The sequence below is a fragment of the Nasonia vitripennis genome, chromosome 5 (genome assembly GCF_009193385.2).
Source record: "Nasonia vitripennis strain AsymCx chromosome 5, Nvit_psr_1.1, whole genome shotgun sequence".
Lineage (NCBI taxonomy): Eukaryota > Metazoa > Arthropoda > Insecta > Hymenoptera > Pteromalidae > Nasonia > Nasonia vitripennis.
The window spans coordinates 7,872,254-7,894,099 of record NC_045761.1 but is presented as its reverse complement, the minus strand read 5'-3'; the positions used below and the strand labels follow the sequence as shown (position 1 = coordinate 7,894,099).

The 21,846-nt window shown below is 46.7% G+C and overlaps 1 protein-coding gene across 1 annotated transcript; it reads left to right on the top strand.

The window, feature by feature from the left end:
• The first annotated feature begins 396 nt into the window (after positions 1–396).
• LOC100120305 (potassium voltage-gated channel protein Shaw-like) lies at positions 397–14,745 on the top strand. The gene is made up of 6 exons (XM_001603910.5): positions 397–1,407; positions 6,012–6,458; positions 7,256–7,561; positions 9,249–9,458; positions 9,776–9,985; positions 11,484–14,745. Exons 1-6 carry the CDS (start codon positions 1,129–1,131, stop codon positions 11,610–11,612), a joined length of 1,581 nt encoding a protein of 526 aa, XP_001603960.1. The 5' UTR covers positions 397–1,128; the 3' UTR covers positions 11,613–14,745.
• Positions 14,746–21,846: the final 7,101 nt, after the last annotated feature.

Below are 21,846 nucleotides of genomic sequence, written 5' to 3'. Positions count from 1 at the left end.
GATCCATCATGCCTCGAGAGCTTGCACGACGGAAAGCATCATCGTCATCGCTTTCTCCAGATATACACACGCACAAGTGACACGCTAACTTCTCCCCATGATTCACATATACGGCATAAAGCTCTGGCTAATAAGAAACGTCGAGGTGAAAAGGCCTCTGATTTTGTCTTCTCAAGAGCATCGCAACGACACCAGTATCTGCGACGATCGATCGGCGCTCGCGTCATTGACGCATCGGCTCCGGTTATATCGCTCGCGCGCACGTGAAAACAAACATCGGGCTCGAATTTATAGAATCCCTACTTTTTCCCGCGCTATCTGTATACAGAGCTCGATAGCGAGCGAGAGAGAAAAAGAGACAGACGAGAGAGCGTCAGTAGTCGCCGGAAAGTTTCGCCGGGCTAATCGCGCGCGCGCGGGGCGTCTCCCCTATTTCCCCATCCTTACGTACAAACGTGTGCATCTTGAAGAAGAAGAAGAAAATCGAGCGAATACTGCTGCTGCTCTAATAAGAAAACTTTATCGGTGCTCTTTTCATCATCGTCGGCAGCGTTATCTCTCCCCCTCTCTTATTCTCTGTGCGGAGCGTCTAATTAACGCTTGGGCCGACGTGAATTTTCGCGAATGAACGCCGAGAGTGCAGCCGAGGAGTTGCGGCTGCACCGCGAACTTTCGGAGAAGCAGAGTTCGTGGTTTTGCTTTATGGCACGGGGGAGGCTCTGCCGCTGGTAAACTGCTTCTCCGAGAGCGCCGCGCAAGCTCAATCGGTCGAATTCCCCCGTGAAGTGGTCGCCTGCGATATTCCGACGAGAGCCTATAACATCGAAGATATGCGGTATTCGTTTTCAATACGAGCTTCTCGCGAGTAATCCAACGCTTATTTATACACACCTAATGCATGGAGGAGCTGTTTTCGCATGTCCCGGTGATCCAAGCGGTGATTTATCTAAGCTGTCAGAGCTTGCGGGCTAAACTATCAAGCGTGTGTACACACGTGAAAGCGGAAAAATGTTTGCTCTCCTCGGTTTGAATAACCCCAGCCTCTTCGGCCGTCATCTCCGTGAGGAAGACTAGAGAAACTGTAGATGACGATGTAGGAAAAGTCGTGACGAATGATGCATCGCGATCATGGAGACGGAAAATCGGGTGGTGTTGAACGTTGGAGGCATCAGGCACGAGACTTACAAGGCGACTCTGAAGAAAATTCCGGCGACTCGGCTCTCACGTCTGACCGAGGCCGTCGTCAATTACGATCCCATACTCAATGAGTACTTCTTCGACAGGCATCCGGGCGTCTTCGGACAGGTGCTGAATTACTACCGGACCGGCAAACTGCATTATCCCACCGACGTCTGCGGGCCGCTGTTCGAGGAGGAGCTTGAATTCTGGGGCCTCGACTCCAATCAGGTTAGTCTCGCTTGAAAAATCGCCGAGAGCTTGCAAGCGCTTGTGTTTTCTTCTGTGTGATGTTGGTGTAAGCACGCTTGATCGGCTTTGGGAAGAGTCTTTTTTTTTTATCCGATATTTATCTCGGATACTTGACAAAGAACATCGAGCGAGCAAAGACAGCCTTCTAGGTTTTCCTTTTGAGAGAGAGAGAGAGAGAGCCGCTGCTCACTTTGCTTTGCGTATCGGGTTTTGCGGGAATTCGGACTTGTGTACAGAGGCAACGTTGTGTGGGGTTTTTTGTTCGTCGAGTTTTTCACGCATGTTATCGCAAATTAATTTTGTATTAATTAACTGGTATACTAATGGGCGCGGTTCATCGATGATAATTGGCCCGAATCAATTATTACACATTCAATAGAGCTATAAATAGGGAGAGCGACATATGTAGCGCTCTAGTTTATCTGCGCTATCGAATGTTGACCAAGTACGTACCCTATCTAACCCGAATTGATAAATCGAGGAATAACGTCACGAGCGTTGAGTGAAAAGAAGCGTCAAGGTCGGGACTAAATTTTATGTTTCATTAAATGAATCTTTTTAGCGTTAACGCCAGGTTCCATTAGCCGATACTGCTTAGTTTCGAAAGGGGCCCAGATCAGACTAATATTTTCCCAGCGAATGTACGAAAACTTAAAAGGAAAATATGACTAATGCAAACACCTCGCTAAAATAGACCGTCAGCTCCCTAAAGTTGATCCAGCCCGATACACGCGCGTAGTCGCAAGCTGCTTCCAGTCGTCGGTAAAGCTCTCTCGCTCTCGATGAAATTCAATTCCGCGATAAATTCGAAACAATAACGATTACCAATAATCGCGCGAAATAAATTGACCGGACGTTCCTGATAATCCCCCGAACGATATCCGTATAAACCTCCGTAAATATAAATGTAAATTCGCCGACACTCAGCTCTCTCTCTCTCTCTCTCTCTCTCTCTCTCTCTCTCTCTCTCTCTCTCTCTCTCTCTCTATCTCTCTCTCTCTCTCTCATTGCGTTTACCAAGAAATTTATCGCTTTTCGGCTCTCGGCACAAGAGAATTAAAAACGCCATTAATTTACCCCTAGCCAGATATCAGATCTGCGCGTTTCAATTATAAACGGGCCAATAATGACGGCCGATGAATGCACGCTCTCGTGCGCGCGTATGTCCTCGATAAAATTCGCTCCCCCGCGGTAATAAGTACGAGCGCGAACGCGCGCGTAAATTCAAATATTCGCGCAGGCATCTCGATTGCCGCGCGTAAAACCGCTAACACGAATTTGAAATTCAGTAGCTGGTGTGTATAGGTAGAGAGGAAGCGAGGCCGTTAAGAGCCTAATACTCGTTAGATGCACTGAGTGGACGTGGGTTCACGGACGCGTGTGTACAATCGAGCAAAAACTCCATTGCGGTGGCAAATTTTTGATGAGCTTTCGAGCTTTGAATCGCTGGCGTGGAAAAGCTCGATGGGTTCGGTGTAATAATCTGGTCTGTGATACAATCAGAGGAAGTACGTCTGTTGCACGAGCTCTCCGAGTGGGCTTGATTCGTGTATAATAGTGTACGCGTCGCATCTTCTTTTTTATACGTCCCTAATATGAAGTAGCGCCGCGCTGCAGTAGTTGCGTGTTGGCTATAACCGTAAAAGCTTTCCTGAATGACGGATGCAAATTGTTCGCTTCGGATAATTTTGTTTATGCGTGCCCGTTGATGCTTTGTCACCTTGATACAGTTATTGCATGCAAGCACACATTATTCGCGTCGACTTAACTGCCTGATATATATGGCTCCGCAGCAATTAGACTCAAGTGTTTTTGCCGTTAGCTTCACGTGAGCTTTTTAAATTCAATCGAAAGCTTTTTTCAGCTTATTTAAGGTTGTATAAAAGCTCACTGTAAAAAGCATCGCTCCAACATGATTCTAATTAAAACGGACAAAAGACCGATGTACCTCTCGCACTCCATAATCCTATTGTCTCCCTCTCTCTCTCTTCAAAAAGCTCTTCCTCCGAATCGGCAACCCTGCCGAGAACACAAAGAGAGCTCGATTTGAATTTATTTTCGCAGCGTTATACACACACTCTCTCGCAGCATCTGCGTTTTTTCTCCCTCTTCCCGAATTAGGTACATCTGACGCCATCGCTATCGGAGATATACCTCGAGCTTTCTCTCGCGCGCTGCTGCGAAAGCGCCAAATCGCAGTCAATAAAAGCGAATCTTCGGGGAAAATCGCTAGAGCTCGCGCGCGAATCTATTTCCAACGGGCAAATATTTCTAAGCTAATGGATATATATCGACAAGCTCTATACCCGATAGCGACAGTCGCTCGTAAATTCCCGAACATTAGCGCGTCTTAACGCTCGCTCATAAACGCTTCATCTCCGCAAACTACCTATTTTAAAACCCACGCTCCTCAACAACGTTAATGCGCCGAGAAGATTTTCGAGTAACCTCTCTGGCGTCGTATAATCGCAGTTGAAACCGCGAATTCAATTTAGCTTTTTCGGGTAGCGGATATGGAATTATACCTCCACAGCGTTATCGATATTTCTTATTATACTGCTATATTATACTCTCGCGAATGAAGATTGATGACATTCAAACAATTTCGCATCGCGGCGAGCTGCACCACGAATAAACGGGATATTTTAAATATTCATGAATCCGCGCAAGCGCTTGCATTTATTATTATACGCGCATACGCGTCGCTAATCACGTGAAAGTCCGCAGCGATATTGAATACATTTGCAGCTTGTTATTTTTCGTTTGTGAACGTTACGGCAAATATTTATTCACCGCGAGATCGTCAAAGAGATCGGGAGACTTTTTTGCCCTCGTAAAGTTTATTTGCATGCAGCCCTCGGCTCTGTTCCAGCTCGAAAGTGACGCTATCGAATTAAACGAGCGTAAACATAAATTTGTTCGTCGTAAAAATTCTTTTGTGGCGCGAAAGCGTCATCTCGAAAAACCAAAGTTGTTCCGGAGCATTACACTCGAGATAAATCGCGCCAAAAGCGCATTCAAGCTCTCTTTCTCCCGAGAAAAAAGCTCGAAATCCATGAAAGAACACATCATTTTTCCCCCTCTAAAAATTCAGACTCGCGACGTCCCGCTTATCTGCGTCTTCTCACTCTTTTTCGACGCGAGAGTGAAAAGCTCCTGCACATGACGGATACACAATATATATCTGTGAGAGCCGCGGCACATATCTCCGCGGCGCATCTTGTAAATAAGACGAAATCGCTAAGGATGGATCTCTCTCTCTCTCTCTCTCTCTCTCTCTCTCTCTCTCTCTCTCTCTCTCTCTCTCACTCTCGGAGCTTTTATGCGTCGTAAAACCATATCCTAAAAGCGTCGTCGCGTCGTCGCGTCGTCCGTGAAAAAGTGCTTAAGCCGCTCGCGGAGATCCTATCAATCTCGCGTGGGACTGCCGCAGGCGGCGTCGGCGGCTTATCGATTTGCGATTTGAAACTCGCGCACACGGGAAAGTGGATCGACTGCGGCTGCACGCAACTCCCCTGCAGAGAAGCAGACGACTCGAGCGGCTAGCGCGAGCATAAGTCATACGTGCGCACACGTACGGACGAGCTTTGCGCCGAGCCATTATCGAGGTACCGGACGCGCTTGGAGCTTTTCCCGGTATACACCCGGTCCGACTCTCCGCCGGGAGTATAGCCGCTGCTGGGATCGCTCGGTGAAAATGAAGCGAGCACGCGCGCCAGCGCAAACTTTTGCATGAGTCCCGCTGGGCCGCGACAGAGAGAAGCTCTGCTACTGCTGCTGCTGCGCAACGGGAGGGATATCGTTCTCTCGACTCCCGAGAATCGTGCGCGGCACACGGCGGGAATGGGAGATCGGAAATCATGCATAGCCCAGCTCACGTAACCGCGGCGCTGCGGAGCGATTGGTTTATGCTTTTTTAATCGAATGTTTGCGCGCCGACTATCGAGGGAGTAAGAGAGCTTTAATTTCCGATGCCGCCGTGATTTTTCGTACCGATCGGGCTTCCTCGGGGGCTTTGCTGGATTTGAGCTTCTGGCTTTCCGGGGATTTCGACTGGCTTTGATCGAGACGATATTTTTTTTTTTTTTATCTCGGCGTTCAATTAGAAGTCACACACGCGTACGGAATTCCAAAAGCAGCTGAATATAAATTCGCCCGAACGAACGGAGCATTAAATTTTTAATAATCCCCGTCGCTGCTTAACGCGCGCGCAAGCTGCAGCTGAAATTTCGGCGTTGCAAGCTTATTAAAATCAGTTATACATCGCGGGCCGGGGAAAAAACTAACGAGCGCGAGTCGCAAAACGCTTTAATCCGCGGATTAAAAAGGACTCTCTGACTTTTTACAACTCTTGTTTGCGAGAGAGCGCGAATCTGCAGCTGCATGAAAGTTCGCTGCAGCTTTTTTCAGCGCATTCGCGTATGTTAAAAAGCTGTAAAGTCCTGGTAGAAGAGCAAGTTTTAGCGTGTATAGCTTTGGTCTAGCGTGACCGTTCGAGCTTAAATCCCCATCGACACCGAAATTCCCACCAAACAATCCCATGACACAACTGGCAATAACAAGGAATCAATGGTTTGCCGCAGGTGGAGCCGTGCTGCTGGAGCACGTACAGCGTGTACCGGGACACCCAGTCGACCCTCGCGATCCTGGACAAGCTCGACGTCGATGGCGAGCGTCAACATCAGAACGAAACGCAACTCTTCAGCAGTTACGAGGAGGAGTACGTGAGAGGCCAGTTGACGCGTTGGCAGAGGCTCAAACCGCGCATCTGGGCTCTCTTCGATGAGCCCTACTCGTCGAACGTGGCCAAGCTGTTGGCCAGCTTGTCTATACTATTTATCTGCCTGTCGGTACTGTCGTTCTGCCTCAAGACACTTGACGCGCCACTTAAACGAGATGCCGCTGAGAATGTTACTGATCGTTCGGCAGCTCAAGGGAACGGGCAGAGTTACCGGACGAATGGGATGCTCTACTATCTCGAGCACACGTGCAACGCCTGGTTCACCTTGGAGATCGCTATCCGATGCGTTGTAGGTTTTTTGGTGTTATTTTGCTTTAAAAACGGTTTCAGACTTGCGCTGATTAAGTAGTTACGCCAGGGACGTGTCAGGCGCTGTAAAAATAATGATAAATTATAACGATTTTAATCGAGAGCTGGTTTTTCTTCTTTCTCAGACTGATACGCGCGCAGGAGTTGATTAATAATTGGATTCTCCTTCAAGAATTAAAAGTTGCTTCTATCAATAACCATCGATCGAACTCATGAAAGTTACAAGCGTCGCGGCTGTAATCCGATATTGTGAGTCAAAGGGAACCTCGCAAAGTCGAGGGCTACGAGTAGACGATGATGGAGTATCCATATCCGACGGGACACAATGGTTTCGGCTCGAAATATTTTTCTCAATCGCGCGCTTAATAAAAAAATTATAACGGTACAGTTTAAAGAGTCTGGTAATCCGTTCGAGCGTTGCGAACAAGGCGTTATCCATCATAGTGGAAAAGATTTTTAGCCCCTTAATCCGCGCAAATCCTCAGCTGCTCGGCGCCAATCTTAACGACAATGAACTCTCAAAGCGAGTACATAGAGATAGACCGTCGCGCGAACGAAAGCTCGATAGAAATCTATCCATAGCGAGCTCCTCGTCGTCGGCTCGGATGTAGACACAATGTGTGCGGGGGATAAGAGCCAGACACAGTCGTGCGTCATATCATCGACATACGACATTTTATCTCTGCAGGCAGCTGTGTGCCGAAGTTGGCGGGGCATCAGGAGAGTTTCGATGGAGGGGGAGAGAGCCGATGATGATACCCTTTCTCTCGATTGCAGGTCAGCCCGAGCCTGAGGCGTTTCGCGGCTTCCCCTGTGAACATGATCGATCTGGCGGCGACGCTGAGCTTCTACGCGGAATTCCTGGCCCAGGGCTCGCCATCGGTACAGCTGGGACTCTACCTCGAGCTCCTCTCGATCGTCCGCGTGCTGAGGCTGTTCAAGCTCACGAGACACTCGCTTGGCCTGCGGATACTCATGCACACCTTCAAAGCCTCGGCCAAGGTGCTCGCGCTGCTCGTCTTCTTCCTAATCCTCGGCATCGTCCTCTTCGCCAGCTTGATTTATTACGCCGAGAGACTGCAGGTAATTCTCTACCCGCACCTTTTTTTTTCACGATCAACTCCAGAGGCTTTTCTCCTCGCCCCGACCACTTATCATTCCGTTCTCCTCGTTTTGAGAGCCTCTGTGCTTACCCTTCGCCGAGAGAGAGAGAGAGAGAGAGAGAGAGAGAGAGAGAGAGAGAGAAGGCTGTATTAATATTATAACGCGGATAAGCAGTTTGAACTTCAAGCGAATATCATTAGCATCCTGAATTATAATACCGTTTCTCTCGCTCTTACTTTTCTTTCGACCCATTTAACGCGAGCTAAACTTCGTTATACTACTCGAGCGTTTACTTAAACATTTATCGTAATTTATCGCTCTTACTCGGCCATTAGCTCGGGGGGTAGGGGACTAGCAGAGACACGAGCAAACACATTTTCTTATTTATACACGCGAACGCTCCGAGCGGATACGCGAAGCCCGTTATTTACTTACAAAGTACATCCAATTTCAGCCGAGCTTTCGGCTAGCTGCCTTGTATTATGCACTGCTGCAGAGAGAAACATCATCGCGCCTCGAGGTATTTTTGCACGGGATTCTGATTTATTTCGTATACAAGCTCCGGAGGAAGAATGGAACGCTGCAGAGAGAGAGAGAGAGAGAGAGAGAGAGAGAGAGAGGGCACCGCGTGAATTATTGGATAACGGAGTAACAAGGATAAGATTAATTTCATCCACTCGGGCGAAGTGAACGCAAAAATTGAAATGTATAACCGATACAAACGAATTCTATCGGAGTTGCTTTTTTCTTCAGCCCTCCGACGGCAATTTCTCACGTCCAACTACGGGAATACCCGAAATCCTTACCTCTCGCGAGAGGAACGACGAGTTCTTTTTACGTATCGCGGCGGAGATGGTCAGGATGTCTCGAGCACTCTAAATTAAAAGCACGCGGCGAACGCGCGTTATGCTTTTTATCGCGTATCGTAAAAAGCTCTCGGTACACTCGGCGCGATAATTAAGAACGGAGAGTCGGACTGCGGGAAGCGCCGAGAATTATTACGGCTGTTTTTAGCGAATTTTTTTATTCAACGCCCGGTCGTCGCGTGCGGATGAATCTCTTTGAATTGCGAAATGACAAATTACAGTCGAGCCCTTTTGTCCCCTGTTATAGAGAGTTTTTTCGTGGACTGATGTATTGCGCTGCGATAAAAGTGGTATAACAGAGGATACCCGGGAATAAACGTATCACCTTTTCGAGCGATGAATTATTTCGATGCAGCGGACTTTTCGATATGCCGTAATGAAACTTCTCAATTTATTCTAATGGATCGTAAATACTGGGAAAGGTACTTTCGCGATGCATATCGGGAATTTATGTGTCACGAGTGTCGACCCTTTCATTTCTTTGAAAAGGATTTAAAAAATACTGAAAATCGACATTTCCCTCGCGCAAACAGGATGTGCGATGTGTTTGAACATTTTTAAAAAATCACAAATACCCCTAATCGCACTCGCACAAACACGGTTTAGCAATATCGTTGCACCAGTAGTGCATCATCATTATTCGCAGCACAACACCGCGTATAATATTTCAAACGCAACATGTAACATGGCCAATTTCAAAGCGCGAAGAAACAAGTTCAGCAAAAAGCTCTCACGCAAGGCTCTCAAAGCTTGCAGCGGCTCTCGACGGTATAAATCTTGCAGAATTTCGTTTTCCGCAGGATAACCCGGACAACGATTTCAAGAGCATTCCCGCGGGCCTGTGGTGGGCCCTTGTGACAATGACGACGGTTGGCTACGGCGACATGACTCCTAAAACTTTCCCCGGCATGTTTATCGGCGGCCTCTGTGCACTTGCCGGTGTACTCACTATAGCCCTGCCCGTTCCTGTCATCGTCAGCAACTTTTCGATGTTCTACTCTCACACACAGGTTATACGCGCGACGAACTTTGTTCGCTTTTTTTATTTTGGATCTGCAACACGTACCGACGCGTCGATGAAGTTTGGATTGCTTGCACTTCGCACTCCTTCTACTGTGTACTTAAGGAATAAACGATTTATTAATTTCTTTGGAGTAGGTAATGCTGTTTTCGTCGAAAAGTAACTTTTGAGCTTTACGAGTTCGCGCAAAATTGAATTACGAGAGTAGAGTAGAAAGAAAATGAAGAAAAGAAATAGCTCGTCTTCATCAGTGCACAGCCCAGTTGCGTAGTACGATAACGCTTGCGTGTGTTTACATGTACACAGGCGAGGAGCAAGCTTCCGAAGCAGAGGAGAAAGGTACTTCCGGCGGAAGTGCCGCGACGCAGCAGCCGATACAAGTGCCAGCTGAGTCACCACGTGCAGGAGGCGCAAGGCCATCTGCTGCTCGCGCCGCTGGGAAGCAGTCCCACAAGGACAGTTCTGATGCCCCGGCCTGCGACCATCGGTCTGGAAGACTCTCTCTACCATCAGCAGGTTGGCTTCTTCCTTTTTCTCTACAAAAGCTCGGCTTTGTCGAGCCTTCGACGGCTCTATGTATAGACACAGTCGAAGCGCGAACTTTACTTTTCTTATTTGCGAGCGGTTATCGGTTTCTCGGCTACGTGTGGGTGGAGATACAGATTAAAGGGAGGACGGACGCGGACCGAGGGGTGGTCGAGCGTTTTCTTTTTTGTTCGGGCCGAAATTTCGATGATTTGTACGTAAGGGTTTCATTTTGAGAAAGGGTGTGTTCTCGGATTTTTCGCTGTTTGGGATTCACAAGCTGCGATGAAGCTTCGACGAAAAAGTTTATGGATGGAAAAGGGGTAGTTATGCCAGCTTGCTTTTCAGCACACGCCACGTATTGTAGAGTCGACTCTTTGTGCGTATACACCAGCTAATGCACATTAACTCTCGCGAACTTTCGCTGAAATTCAAAAACTTTTCTCCCATTCAGAAGTTTCTTTTGTAATCAAAATTTGTTACTCCTTTGAATTATGCTGCCTTCTTATTTCGTGATTTATCGTTGATATAGAGAACGCGCGCTTCCGAAAAGCACAGCCAATTTTCTCTATTCGAACCGAACGCTCACTTTATTTATTTATCACTTCGTTTCATCCCTCCGACTTTTACCAAACTGAAAACGTCGGACTAAATAATAAACTGCCAGTTTTAAAACAAAGTTTCACCCCTATATTGTAACAGAGCTTTTCATGTCCGTTCAAACACACAGAAATTTTCATTCCCTCTTTTTTTTTTTTGTCAAACTAAAAGCGAATCGCAATTTCGAGGTCTTTATACACATCGTTTATAAAAGCATATTTATCGACGACGCGCGTATAAAGTTGAGCCGTAAACCAGAATCCTTTACACCGAACACGAATACGTATGTACGCGTAAACATAGAGGAGCGACAGAGAAGTCAGTTTGCATAACGAACAGCCTCACTTCCAGCGAATGGTAGTCCGAAACTCATCCAATCGCAGATCCCATAAACTCGGAACAATAGCGTCGGCCTATAGATATTTTATGGGAAGGATAACACGTCTTTACGGACGAGGCTTTACATGTGCGTATTGATCTTTGGAGCTTGCGCGCGGCAGCATTCGAATACGTTAAAATTCGAATGTCGGCAATAGTTACGGCTTCGCGTATTGTTATTTCAAATTCTTTATAATTATTTGAAAAAAATTCCACATTTTTAATTTACAAAGCCACGCACGCGCGTACACTTACAAGCCGCGCTCGTAAAACGTCAACCCTGATGAAACTAGAGCGGGATAATTTGTAGTTTATAGCTTAAAAGAGCCTATATAACTACGTCGTAAAGTTTCTCGAGGTGCCGATATTATGCTAACCACCCCCGCGGTTTAATCCCCAAGTATCGCTTTCTAATACAAACTACTCCGATAACCTTATCCATTACACGCAGCGAAGAGCTAATAAATTTCCTTGAAATAATTCTAAAAACATTCTCCCTTGCATTTTCCAGGCAAGACTCGGCAGCGCGATGGATTCATTGTCCCCGACGTTCGGCGTAAACGAGGAGAAGCACAGCAGCAGCAGCAGCGCGCCAACAGAGACAACAGCCAATTCAACGAAGCCGTCACCGGAGCAGTAGCAGCATGGAAATTTCTTCGGACGATTCGCAGAGTCACGTTCGCGACGAATTTTCCGAGAGGACACATCTCGTCCTGAAATCGCAGCGCAATCTCATCGAAATGCTGGACTCTCGAGAATTATACACGCGGCTGAAGCAATTAAGCCGTGACAAATCCAGCGCAGACGACGCCTCGATAAACGGAACGTCGCGTAAATTGATCTCGAGCAAACCCGACGTGTGCGGCTATAGGTGTGAGCTGCGGACACGTGTACGTGCGTGAGAGGGGGAAGGAGAGATAGGATCTCGCGCGCCGGAGGGGAATCGAGAGAATTGAAAGAACAAAGGAGAGAGAGAGCTACGCGGAGATGACAGCGGAGTAGAATGCCTCTATCTCCCCTCGTCCATCGCTCTCTTTCTCTCGGCGCCTTTTTACGCGCGCGCCAGTAGCACCTCACCTTTCTTCTTCTTCTCTCCCTCACTCTCGCTGAGAACACTCTGTGTGCATGTGTGTGTGTGTGTGTGTGTGTGTGTGTACGTATACGAAGCCGCCGTCGATACTCGACTCGCCCCACTTGCCGGCGCTTCTGGAATTCCGGCCGCCCCCGCTTTATCCTTCGAGATGCCGACGCTCTAGGCCTCGTTGGCTCGCAGCTTTTCCACGCGCAAACTTCGTGTATGTGTGTGTGTGTGTGTGTGTGTGCATCGGCAGGGAATCGGCGCGAGGAAGATGTGTAAATCAATTTTTTTCCTTCGCGCACTTGCGACAATAAAAACTCATTCGTTCTCTCGTGCGTGTTTTCTTTCTTTCTTTCCTTCAAAATTGATCCGTCACGCGGGAGAATAAAGGAAGCGATAATTAATCGCTCTTCGACTTCTGCAGCTGGGAGTAAAAAACATAAGCGAATTTTCTCGGACTCTATCCGTTTATTATCCCAGTTCGCTCTCTCTCTCTCTCTCTCTCTCTCTCTCTCTCTCTCTCTTTCTCTCTCGCTCGCTCTCTCTCTCTCTCGATCTCTCTCTCTCTCTCTCTCTCTCTCTCTCTGTCACAATATTTTCCTTCCCGACAATCGCATTACTTCCAAGTCTTCGCGGAACGGGAGGAAGGGTGTGCGCCAGAGAGAGAAAGAGGGAGAGAGCTCCGATAGAGAAGAAAAAATAATACTCGAGGAGGGAACGTGACGATAAAAATTGTATTTATCTTCATTACAGCGACGCGTGTATAGCATAATTGTTGACAGAGCGAGTACACATAAACAAACAAACGCCCGCATGGCATATCTTTCGCGGCCATATACACAAAGGGAGAGCCTTCGGCGCCCGACAACACGCGGAGATTTCTACTCGAGCGAGTTTCTCGCTCCGCTGATGCAGTTTTTCCATGTTCAGAGCGCAGCACACCAAAAAAAAAATAAGCGAGAGAGATTCGGAAAAGCCGCGAAGGAAAGAAACTCGATTTTTTCGTTATTGAATTCCAACAGCCATCAAAACTGGCCAAACTAAATTATCCCCCTTATTCTCACCGCATCTACACGCGCGAGCGTGCGGCTGTACAGCATATAGGCCGTCGCCACTGCAGCTGAACTTCCCTCTCTCCGGCTATACACGAGGGCGCAAGCGCCTCTACTCATCGACCCACGAGGGTGGGGGGTTGGCGCGCGGCAGTTTGCTTAGGAGCAGCCTGCCGTGTATCCCGTCCGTCGCACCGTACCCCGCCTCGAACCACTGGCACACACACATAGGCTCCCCTTCGATACTCTATACTCCGCGCAGCGCCGCATAGCGAGGGAACACGCCTAAACGCTCGTCGGCTCTTTTCTTCGGCGAGAGAAAGAGAGAGAGAGAGAGAGAGAGAGAGAGAGAGAGAGAGAGAGAGAGAAAGTAATCTTGCCTCTTTGTCTTCCTCGCTCCCCATATTCTCGCGATCTTGACTGTCATCTCATCGAGATTGATTACATGCCGGCGAATAAATGCTTAGCGCCGATGCTTCGTCTCTCACACACACACACGCTCTTATATTCTCTACTATGTACGTGGGTGTGTGTGTGTAGATATAAGTGGAGCACTTTATATATAGGCCTGATTTTTCATCAGAAAGTCAAATTTTTTCCTTATTCCGGCAGGACGACAGGGAAAAGCCAGAGAGAGAGAGAGAGAGAGAGAGAGAGAGCGATTCATTTTTTTTCCACTCCTTTTCTTCCTTTTCCATTGCGCCGGTTTTTACGCCGCGGAGGCCGATAACTCGAGCGCAGCTGCAACTGTGCTATACTCTCTCCCTCTCTCTCTCTCTCTCTCTCTCTCTCTCTCTCTTGCTCGGCTGTAAGCACTTTTGCCGCGCGCTCTCGTCGATACTTTCTGCACTGCGGGACTAATCAATGCAAATACCGGAGGCTGAGCGTTTTATTGCGTTTTTATGTGTACAGGGATTTATTTTCCAGTTCGCTGCCTTTTTGCTTTATTATTCGCTAGTTCGTGAAAAATTGAGGGAAATTTTCGAAGATTATGCGCGTTGCTGTATTCCGCAAAACTGGCAGTTTTTGAATTATTAAACGGGGCGTGTACATACACTTTTCGAAATGCAACCGCGACTTTTCGCGAGGAATAGAGAGTGCATTCGGTTGAAATTTTCATGAGTTTACGTATAGCGCGAGTCGGCTTCTCTTCGATATTAAAATATTTCTTTTATAGGCGCTTACACTTGTTATCTCGAGAGCCTCGTACTTCCGCGAAGTGAGTTCGCGAGAGATTTTAATGAATCAAGATCCCGAGTGCAATTACGATATCAAAAGCGTATCGCCCTTGGCGCCGCACTGCTGCAGTTAGATTTTAGAAGAGGTTTTGTTTTCACACAAGGACTAATGTAAACAATACTTTTGAGTCGTACGAACCTTGTAGATATAGAAGGCTGTTGTTGTTGGAGAAAATTCTTGTTTGTATACGCCGCTCGCTGCACAATATCGCTGTGTTCTTTGTGCAGAACATTGAAAACTCTAAAATTGAAGTTTTCGTGAAGTTATATCCAATTTAAAATTTGTTCTCGAAGCAGAACTATGTAGCACATAGCTCGCAGATTATAACGAAAGTTTAATTAAAATTAAATTGGGGCTGACCGATAGCCCGGTGAGCTGTGGATTGAATAAAATTAAAATACGATAACGAAGAAGAGAGATTTTTTCGAAAAAATAATCCTTTGCCCATAACTCTCGTAAATTGATGTTTACTTGTATAAATGGAAGAAGTTACCCATATCGCACTGATGAAAATTGTCGTGAATCTAAGTTCAACGACTTCGGCAAAGCGCGTAAGATAAGTTGCTTATATGAACGGCTAAGCTTCTTTTAATACTTGTTGAGAGGAAGAAAGATCAGGTATCATCGTCATTTGTTTTATGAGATAAGTTTTTGCACTCGAGTTCAACCCATTCTTCTTTTCCTAACTGGTCGGAACGATCTTGATGAGGTACGAGTCCCACGTAGTTTCCACTTTTTTCCCGTTGATTTTTCCGGCTACACCCAAAACTCTCTCTCTCTCGTATTGCTAAGAATCGAGAAACAGGGATAATGAAATAACTCTAGCTTTCGTTATAAATTATGTTACTCGTAATCCTCCCCCCCATACCGCTTTGAAGCGAACCGAAAAAAAATCTTGTCCACTCTGACCATGTACATTATTCCGCTTTGCGTGTATCCTCGTAGCAAAATACAAATCGCATGAAAATTCTATTACCGCCATTTCGACGCGCGGCGAGACTCAAATGGGGCGCAAAAATACCGGTTGGAATTTTCCAGGACACGACGCGACGCTGCAGTGTTTCTCCAAGCTGCGGAAAAAGTTGTCTCGCAATTAGGGCTTGACAACGAAGGAGAGAAAAAATCCAATAACACGCTTTGCAATTCCGTAATAAACGCGTAATTTATATAAGGCTCGCCTTTTCACCGCGTTGAAAATAATTAAACCGGTATAAAATATTTCGAGCGCACCCGCCGCTCGAGCCCGAAATTCCGGCGTGTATTTTAACATTTTCGAAACGAGATTTCGCGAAGGAACAGCAGCGTATACACACCCCCGTTTTAAAATATTTCTCCACGCGAGCTCTCGCATCTCGTGGAAATGATAACGCGTGGAGCTTGCATTATTTATGCCGTCTCGGTTTTCGCGTCCGGTTATATACGCTTATGAATAAACATCGGTATACACACACGTGGGCGTGAAGGATAAAAGAGGAAGGAAAAAGAAGGCGCGCCGAAAGCGTTTTTTACATATATTTTATATAAATGCGCGAGGCAAGCCCCGCCGCTATAAAAGCTCTCGCGATAGAGGACGATGCAAAAATTTCGGATCCCTCCACGGACGAGAAGAGAACAACGCGGTCGGGAAATTGTCTTTCCGCCGGTCCCGCAATTTTCCGCATCTTTATTTGATTTTGTAAAGCGAAAGTCACGTAAGAGCAGTAAATTCCTCCGAGATTACTGAATATTTTGCAGTTTTGGGGGATGAGAGCTTTTTGCAGCTGTTTGCGCGCCCAACAGCAGGAGAATTTTATTATACTTCGGGCTTTTTGTTATACACGCTGATACATAAATTATTTCTCTGTTCGGAGAAACCCGCGCGAGTGGAGGCATTAATCGCGTCCGGGGATTGATTCCGAATATTTTTACTTTTACGTTGCTGTCCTCGAGCTTGCAACGCGCGCGATATAAAGCGTAATACGAGCGGCGTTAAAATCGGCAAATATTTTCAAAACCGTGTATCTCGCGGAGGATTAAAACGCCGACCATCTCGTAAAACAGTAATCGCGTATCATCTCGTCAAGCTTGCGCTGCGAGTGAAAAACAATATTTGCGTCGTCTAATCGAATGAAAACTCGCCTCGCACGTTTCGGAATAAATCCCGTCGTCGCACATCCCCCGTGTCGAGAGTCTCGAAACGTACTCGAGACCAAGCTTTCCGGGCTTTAGTACATCGTTTATCGCGAAAGCCGGTCCTCTCTCAGAGACTCGTGAAAAGCGCCGAGGCAGCAAGAAAAGCTCGGCGGCGCAGTTAATCACCCGTCTCGAATTGACGAATACGCGTAGAAAGACTCGAGAGATAGCATCGCGAAGGAAACCGACAAAACCGATTGATTATAAGGAAAAGCTTGCAGGGTCTACAAGCTGCCGGAAAAATGTAAGAGGTAGGACGGATGATCGCTCGGAGAGATACAGAAGCGTCGAGCATTAGCGCTCGAAGTGTGCGGTGTGCGCGCGGGCAGGTATACAGTAGGCGCGAGCGAGAGAGAGCAGGGCGAGGCAGCAGAGTCGAGCGCGCGCGCAAGAGCGGCTCGTTAGATCGATATGTACCCCTAACAAAGTAGTTCACGACAGAAGTTAACGGGCTGTGAAAACGTGGCAATCCCCGGCGATATATATTCGAGGTTATCCCTGCTGCTGCCTCTCGTCGTGTTGTCTGCCCAGCCACTAGTGCTGCTACTGCTATACTGCTGCTATGCGTGGGTGTATACAGTCCCTTCGGCTTCTTCTCTTAGCCGTAAGAGACGGGAGAGGAGAGAATAAAACAAAAACATGCGCGTCATCGTGGTTTTAGCCAGCGACAAGTGGAGAGCCAGCTTCCTCGTCGCGGGCTTGCGCTTGTGCCTCTCTGTCTCTCCCCCCCTGCGGCTTGGATCTGCTCCGTTACGGTATCGCTGATGCGAAAACTCGACTCTGCGTAGTCCCCCCCCCCCGCCGTGTGTCTTCTCTCTCTCGGTGAAGTTTCTTTTTTCCTTATATATTTTTCCCCTCCCTTTCAGCCTACTACTTCCCTCGAATCTCTAATGAGCTATACGCCTTTTAACTCGCTGACTTTGGCCCTCCCTATACCCTTGGTTTTCTCATCCGATGTCACGTGGACTCGAACGGCTATTTCTCTCGCTATTCCTTAACGAATGTGTAAGCTTGTCAAACGGATATGCCAGCTTTGCCGTTTTGACTCCTTTATCGGTGAATTGTTTGTAGCTCGTTCCTTTGTGTGGATATTTTCCCTTTCAAAAATTCTGTTTGACGCGCGGCTTGTAGTCGTTTGGGGGATCATGTTTGAACGTTTCGCCGATAGGTTGGTTATACCGTTTGTCGCAACGTTGGATAGGATGACAATCCTACTAATCTGGAGCTGATTGAACTAAACTGTACATAATTGTTACTATAGTACATCACGTAAATAAAACGTTAATTTCAAATTTGACTCAATCCACGTGAACAATAGCTTTGAAATCTTCAAGCTTTGATTCAAACTTCCAGATGCTGTTCGAAATGAGAAACTCGAAAGGTGCACCAATGCAGAGCTCGCACGGAGTTATAAATCAAATAAAAATCAACAAATGTGAAACACAGCATTAAAGCTCGCAGCGTAACACTAATATGAAAGGTATTTTCGTATGGGCAAGTATAGATACGTGCCGAGTTTGGTAAGACGTCGCTTCGATACACTGCGCCGTCGACGATAATATTTCATGATTTCAGCAAAGAGTTTCTTCAACTACTCTCTCGAAGAGAATCAAACATTTTCCTTCGGTGTTCCGTTTTTAAATCAGAAATTTAATGTCCTACACTCGAATCGACTCGAAGAGTAGATTTTGATTATCGTCGTCGCGCTTCCGGAAATTCTTTGCAGAGTGCAATTTACGAGGACGTTCTCGTAGAGACGAAAAGAAACGTCAGAAAATATACAACCTTTTTAGCCGCGTATATACGTGATAGTTCGAGGTTCAAGGTTGGCAAAGAGTGATTTTTCATTCTATAGAGAATTTAGAGTGCAGGTTTGATAGGGCTAACTCGATTACTTTTTCTTTTGTGTGCCGCATCGAGTGAATTCACCGTCATCTTTCATTCTTATACGGAGAGAATTTTCCCCGCGCGTCGGCAGGGTAAAATAGCTTTTCATATAAAAAATTGCCTAAATAAGCCTCGGAAAAAGTGTTTGGCCGTCATTTAGCCGGCCGATAAAAGACCTTTATCTTGTCATTCATGCGCTGGGATGACGAAGCGTCTGCATTTATAATTCATCGTGATCCAGCATGCTTTTTTTTTTTTTTATTTATTTAACCAGTACAATAATACTACATGTTTGTCTATATAGCTATAGACAACAGTAGCATATCCTATAGAGGCATTATTATTGAGGCATGTTGCATTATTTATTTATTTATTTATTTATTTTTTACTAACAAGGATCTTATACCTTACAAAACCTGTTTTACGTGGATTTTGAGAAATAGCAAAGGTTTTTTCCTTTTTATTATTAATACTTTTATGGCCATATTTTTATTCAGCTCTTCTTTATAGTTCAGAGACTTTTGTCTGAATCGCTTGGAGCATCGAAGAATAGCAGTAGAGGCAGTCGACTTTGCCAGTCCGCACGTGGCCACACAACCGCAGAGCAAAGACACATGCCCGAAATATTTGCGGAGACATTTGTGTAGTTTACTAGAGTTTATGCTCGGTTCATTAAAGATTAATTATTCTGTAATTACAGTCCGATGCGAAAGCAAGGCTCGCGTTTCAAGTGTTTAGAAAAATTATGTACAAAAATCACTTTTTACTTTTTTACGAAAAGACTTCGCTTTCGCTTAAAAAGCTCATAAGATTTTTGAAGACAAAAGCTCCAAATTTTTATTTCAAAAAATCCAATACCACCTCCCGAACGGCAACGAAGTATCACCCCTCGAATCGAATATTATGAACAAGGCCAACAAAAGGAAATAGCCGTGTACCAGCGATACACCCCGCGACGGTTTACGTTTCATTTCAAGAACCCTGTACCCAACGTGTGTCCACAGGGAGAAAACGCACGAAGAGCAAACATCAGTAAACGGAAACAAAAAGCAAGTTTCATATAATATAAGCACCACGTGCGCGCGCGCGCAACCGTCCTATAAACGACCCTAACATGCTCATAATTCGAAAGACGCGCGCTGCACGTTCTCCTATCCCCTCAATCGTCTAATTAGCGATGTTTGCTCGGATCCAGCCCCTCTCACGCACACACACACACACACACCCACGCGCGCGCGGAGCCCCTCGGAAAGCAGCTGCTCTAATTTCAAGCGTCCTCCAGGACTACCCTGCATAGACATCAACCCCACACACACACGTAAACAAATATACATACACGCACGTGGTGGTGCCTAGAGCAGCTAATTCCGCTGACACAGGCGCATTAGGGATCGACGGAGACATTGCACTTTGGTGCGAGTCTATAGGCCTAATCGCCGTAGCAATCACGATGTGGAATTTGCGCTCGTGTCGGCGCATACACATAGCCTGCACATACCTATACACGTGGGTGTATAGTACTCATCAGGTGTATAATACACTCTCGATGGCTCGATCGTCTTTGAAGCTTTGCTCGGGGCAAAGCAAGTGCGGCTTGGCGTCTTGTGAGATGCAAAAAAGCGCATCAAGAGTCGCCGCTCCATATATCTCTCTCGCGGTGTATAACGAGTATCGGCGACGGCTAATACGACACCGACGCGACGAAGAAGAGCCTTTGGCGCTGTATACATAGGTATAGACGTCGTTGCGGGTATAAGGGAGATCGAAAGGAGAGGATATAACGGGAAACTCGAGGAGGGACGAAGATGAAGACCCGAGACGAGTCGCAAGACGGATACGAGCTTCGCACCTCTCTCGCGCGCGCTACGGATTAGCCGGAATCCTGGCGCTGACGCTCGTCCATTATACGCTCCGCTGGAGAGACTAACTCTCTCCTGCTCTGTGTTGCTGATGCGGGAGAGGATACCGAGGCTTCGTGGATAAAAAGTTAATTCTCTCGACTCTGCCGAGCATGTGTGTGAGTATTCGTCGTAGACTCCCGAGGATTACGAGCTAATTATTTATTTAGACCATGACAAATGCCCCCTTTTTGTAGAGTGTGCGGCGATTAACCGCCTGGAATACATTACACCGCGATCTAAACGCTTTTTAACGAAATATAGTTTCCATCTTTGTACACTCCAGAAGTCGTACAAAGAAGCGTCGCACAATGCCACCGCATTGCATGTATAAAGCCGAGCATATTTGCATCCAATTACAGCGTCGGGAAAACGTTTAACGAAAGTCCTCGCGCCGTATTCAATTATGCTTCTAACAGCCGCTTCGCTGTACGGTTAAACGGATTTTTAAGCAGTTACACATCCAATAGAGACTATCGCCGACGAGGACGTCACTTGAATTTCCCGACGAAAATTGCCGCTGCCCTCGCCTATTTGTATCTTTCTCTCTCTCTCTCTCTCTCTCTCTCTCTCTCTCTCTCTCTCTCTCTCTCTCTCTCTCTCTCTCTCTCTCTCTCTCTCTCTCTCTCTCTCTCTCTGTGTATTTCTCGAGACTGAACGAGATTATCATAAATCTAGCCGAGTTACACGCTGGCAGGGCATAACGAATCCTGACTCGTGTAATCTGCTTGACGCCGCGGATAATTTGAATAAACCAAACCGCGCGAGAGTAAAAGGCAGAATAGCGTAAATCACATTAGTATAGCCTTTCAAGCGGAATATAATCAGAGACGTGTCGGATGCGCATTTGTTTATTATACACTTGTCGTCGTTTCTCTCTGTGTTGCCTGACTGGCTGATAAAAACAATGGCTGTATAAAACGAATGAATCGTTCGTCGTTTCTTTTATTATTGTTATCCTCAGCAGTGAAAGTTCAGCTTGTAGTACCGATCTATGCTCGACGTTTTATACGTGTATGGGTAATGGCAAAAGTTAAGATCCATCAGAGAGTACTTTCCGAAGCCTCTAAAAATTTCAGCCGGGCCGAAGTTGAACGGACGGAAGGCGAGGGAACGCGAAAACATGATCTCGGCCGGGATAACAGAGAGAAAGCTCTTTCTCTGTCTCTCCATAAAAGAGCTTTCGCGCGTATTATTCGACATAGATTGGCAAGTCTCGAGGGCGACCTCGTATATATATAGTGTTTGCGAAGCTCCTTTCTCTCATGTGTTCTCGAACGCGGAACCATTGAGAGAGACATCGGCGCTTGTTTAGATTTGAAAGAGTCGTGAAATCGCTGCACTTACCTCTCGCCAGTGTGTCTTTCCTGTTTGTCCGCTGTTTGCGAATCTTCGCACGTAGCTTTCTCTCTCACGACGAAATTTCGAGCGTCGCTCGGGTATTTGTCCCCGGCAAACAAACGCCGGGACTTTTGCGCGCGCGCGGCTCTATAATCCCCGTGATAGGCCATTTGCAAACGCCGACGCGCGCTTGTATCGCAGTTTAAG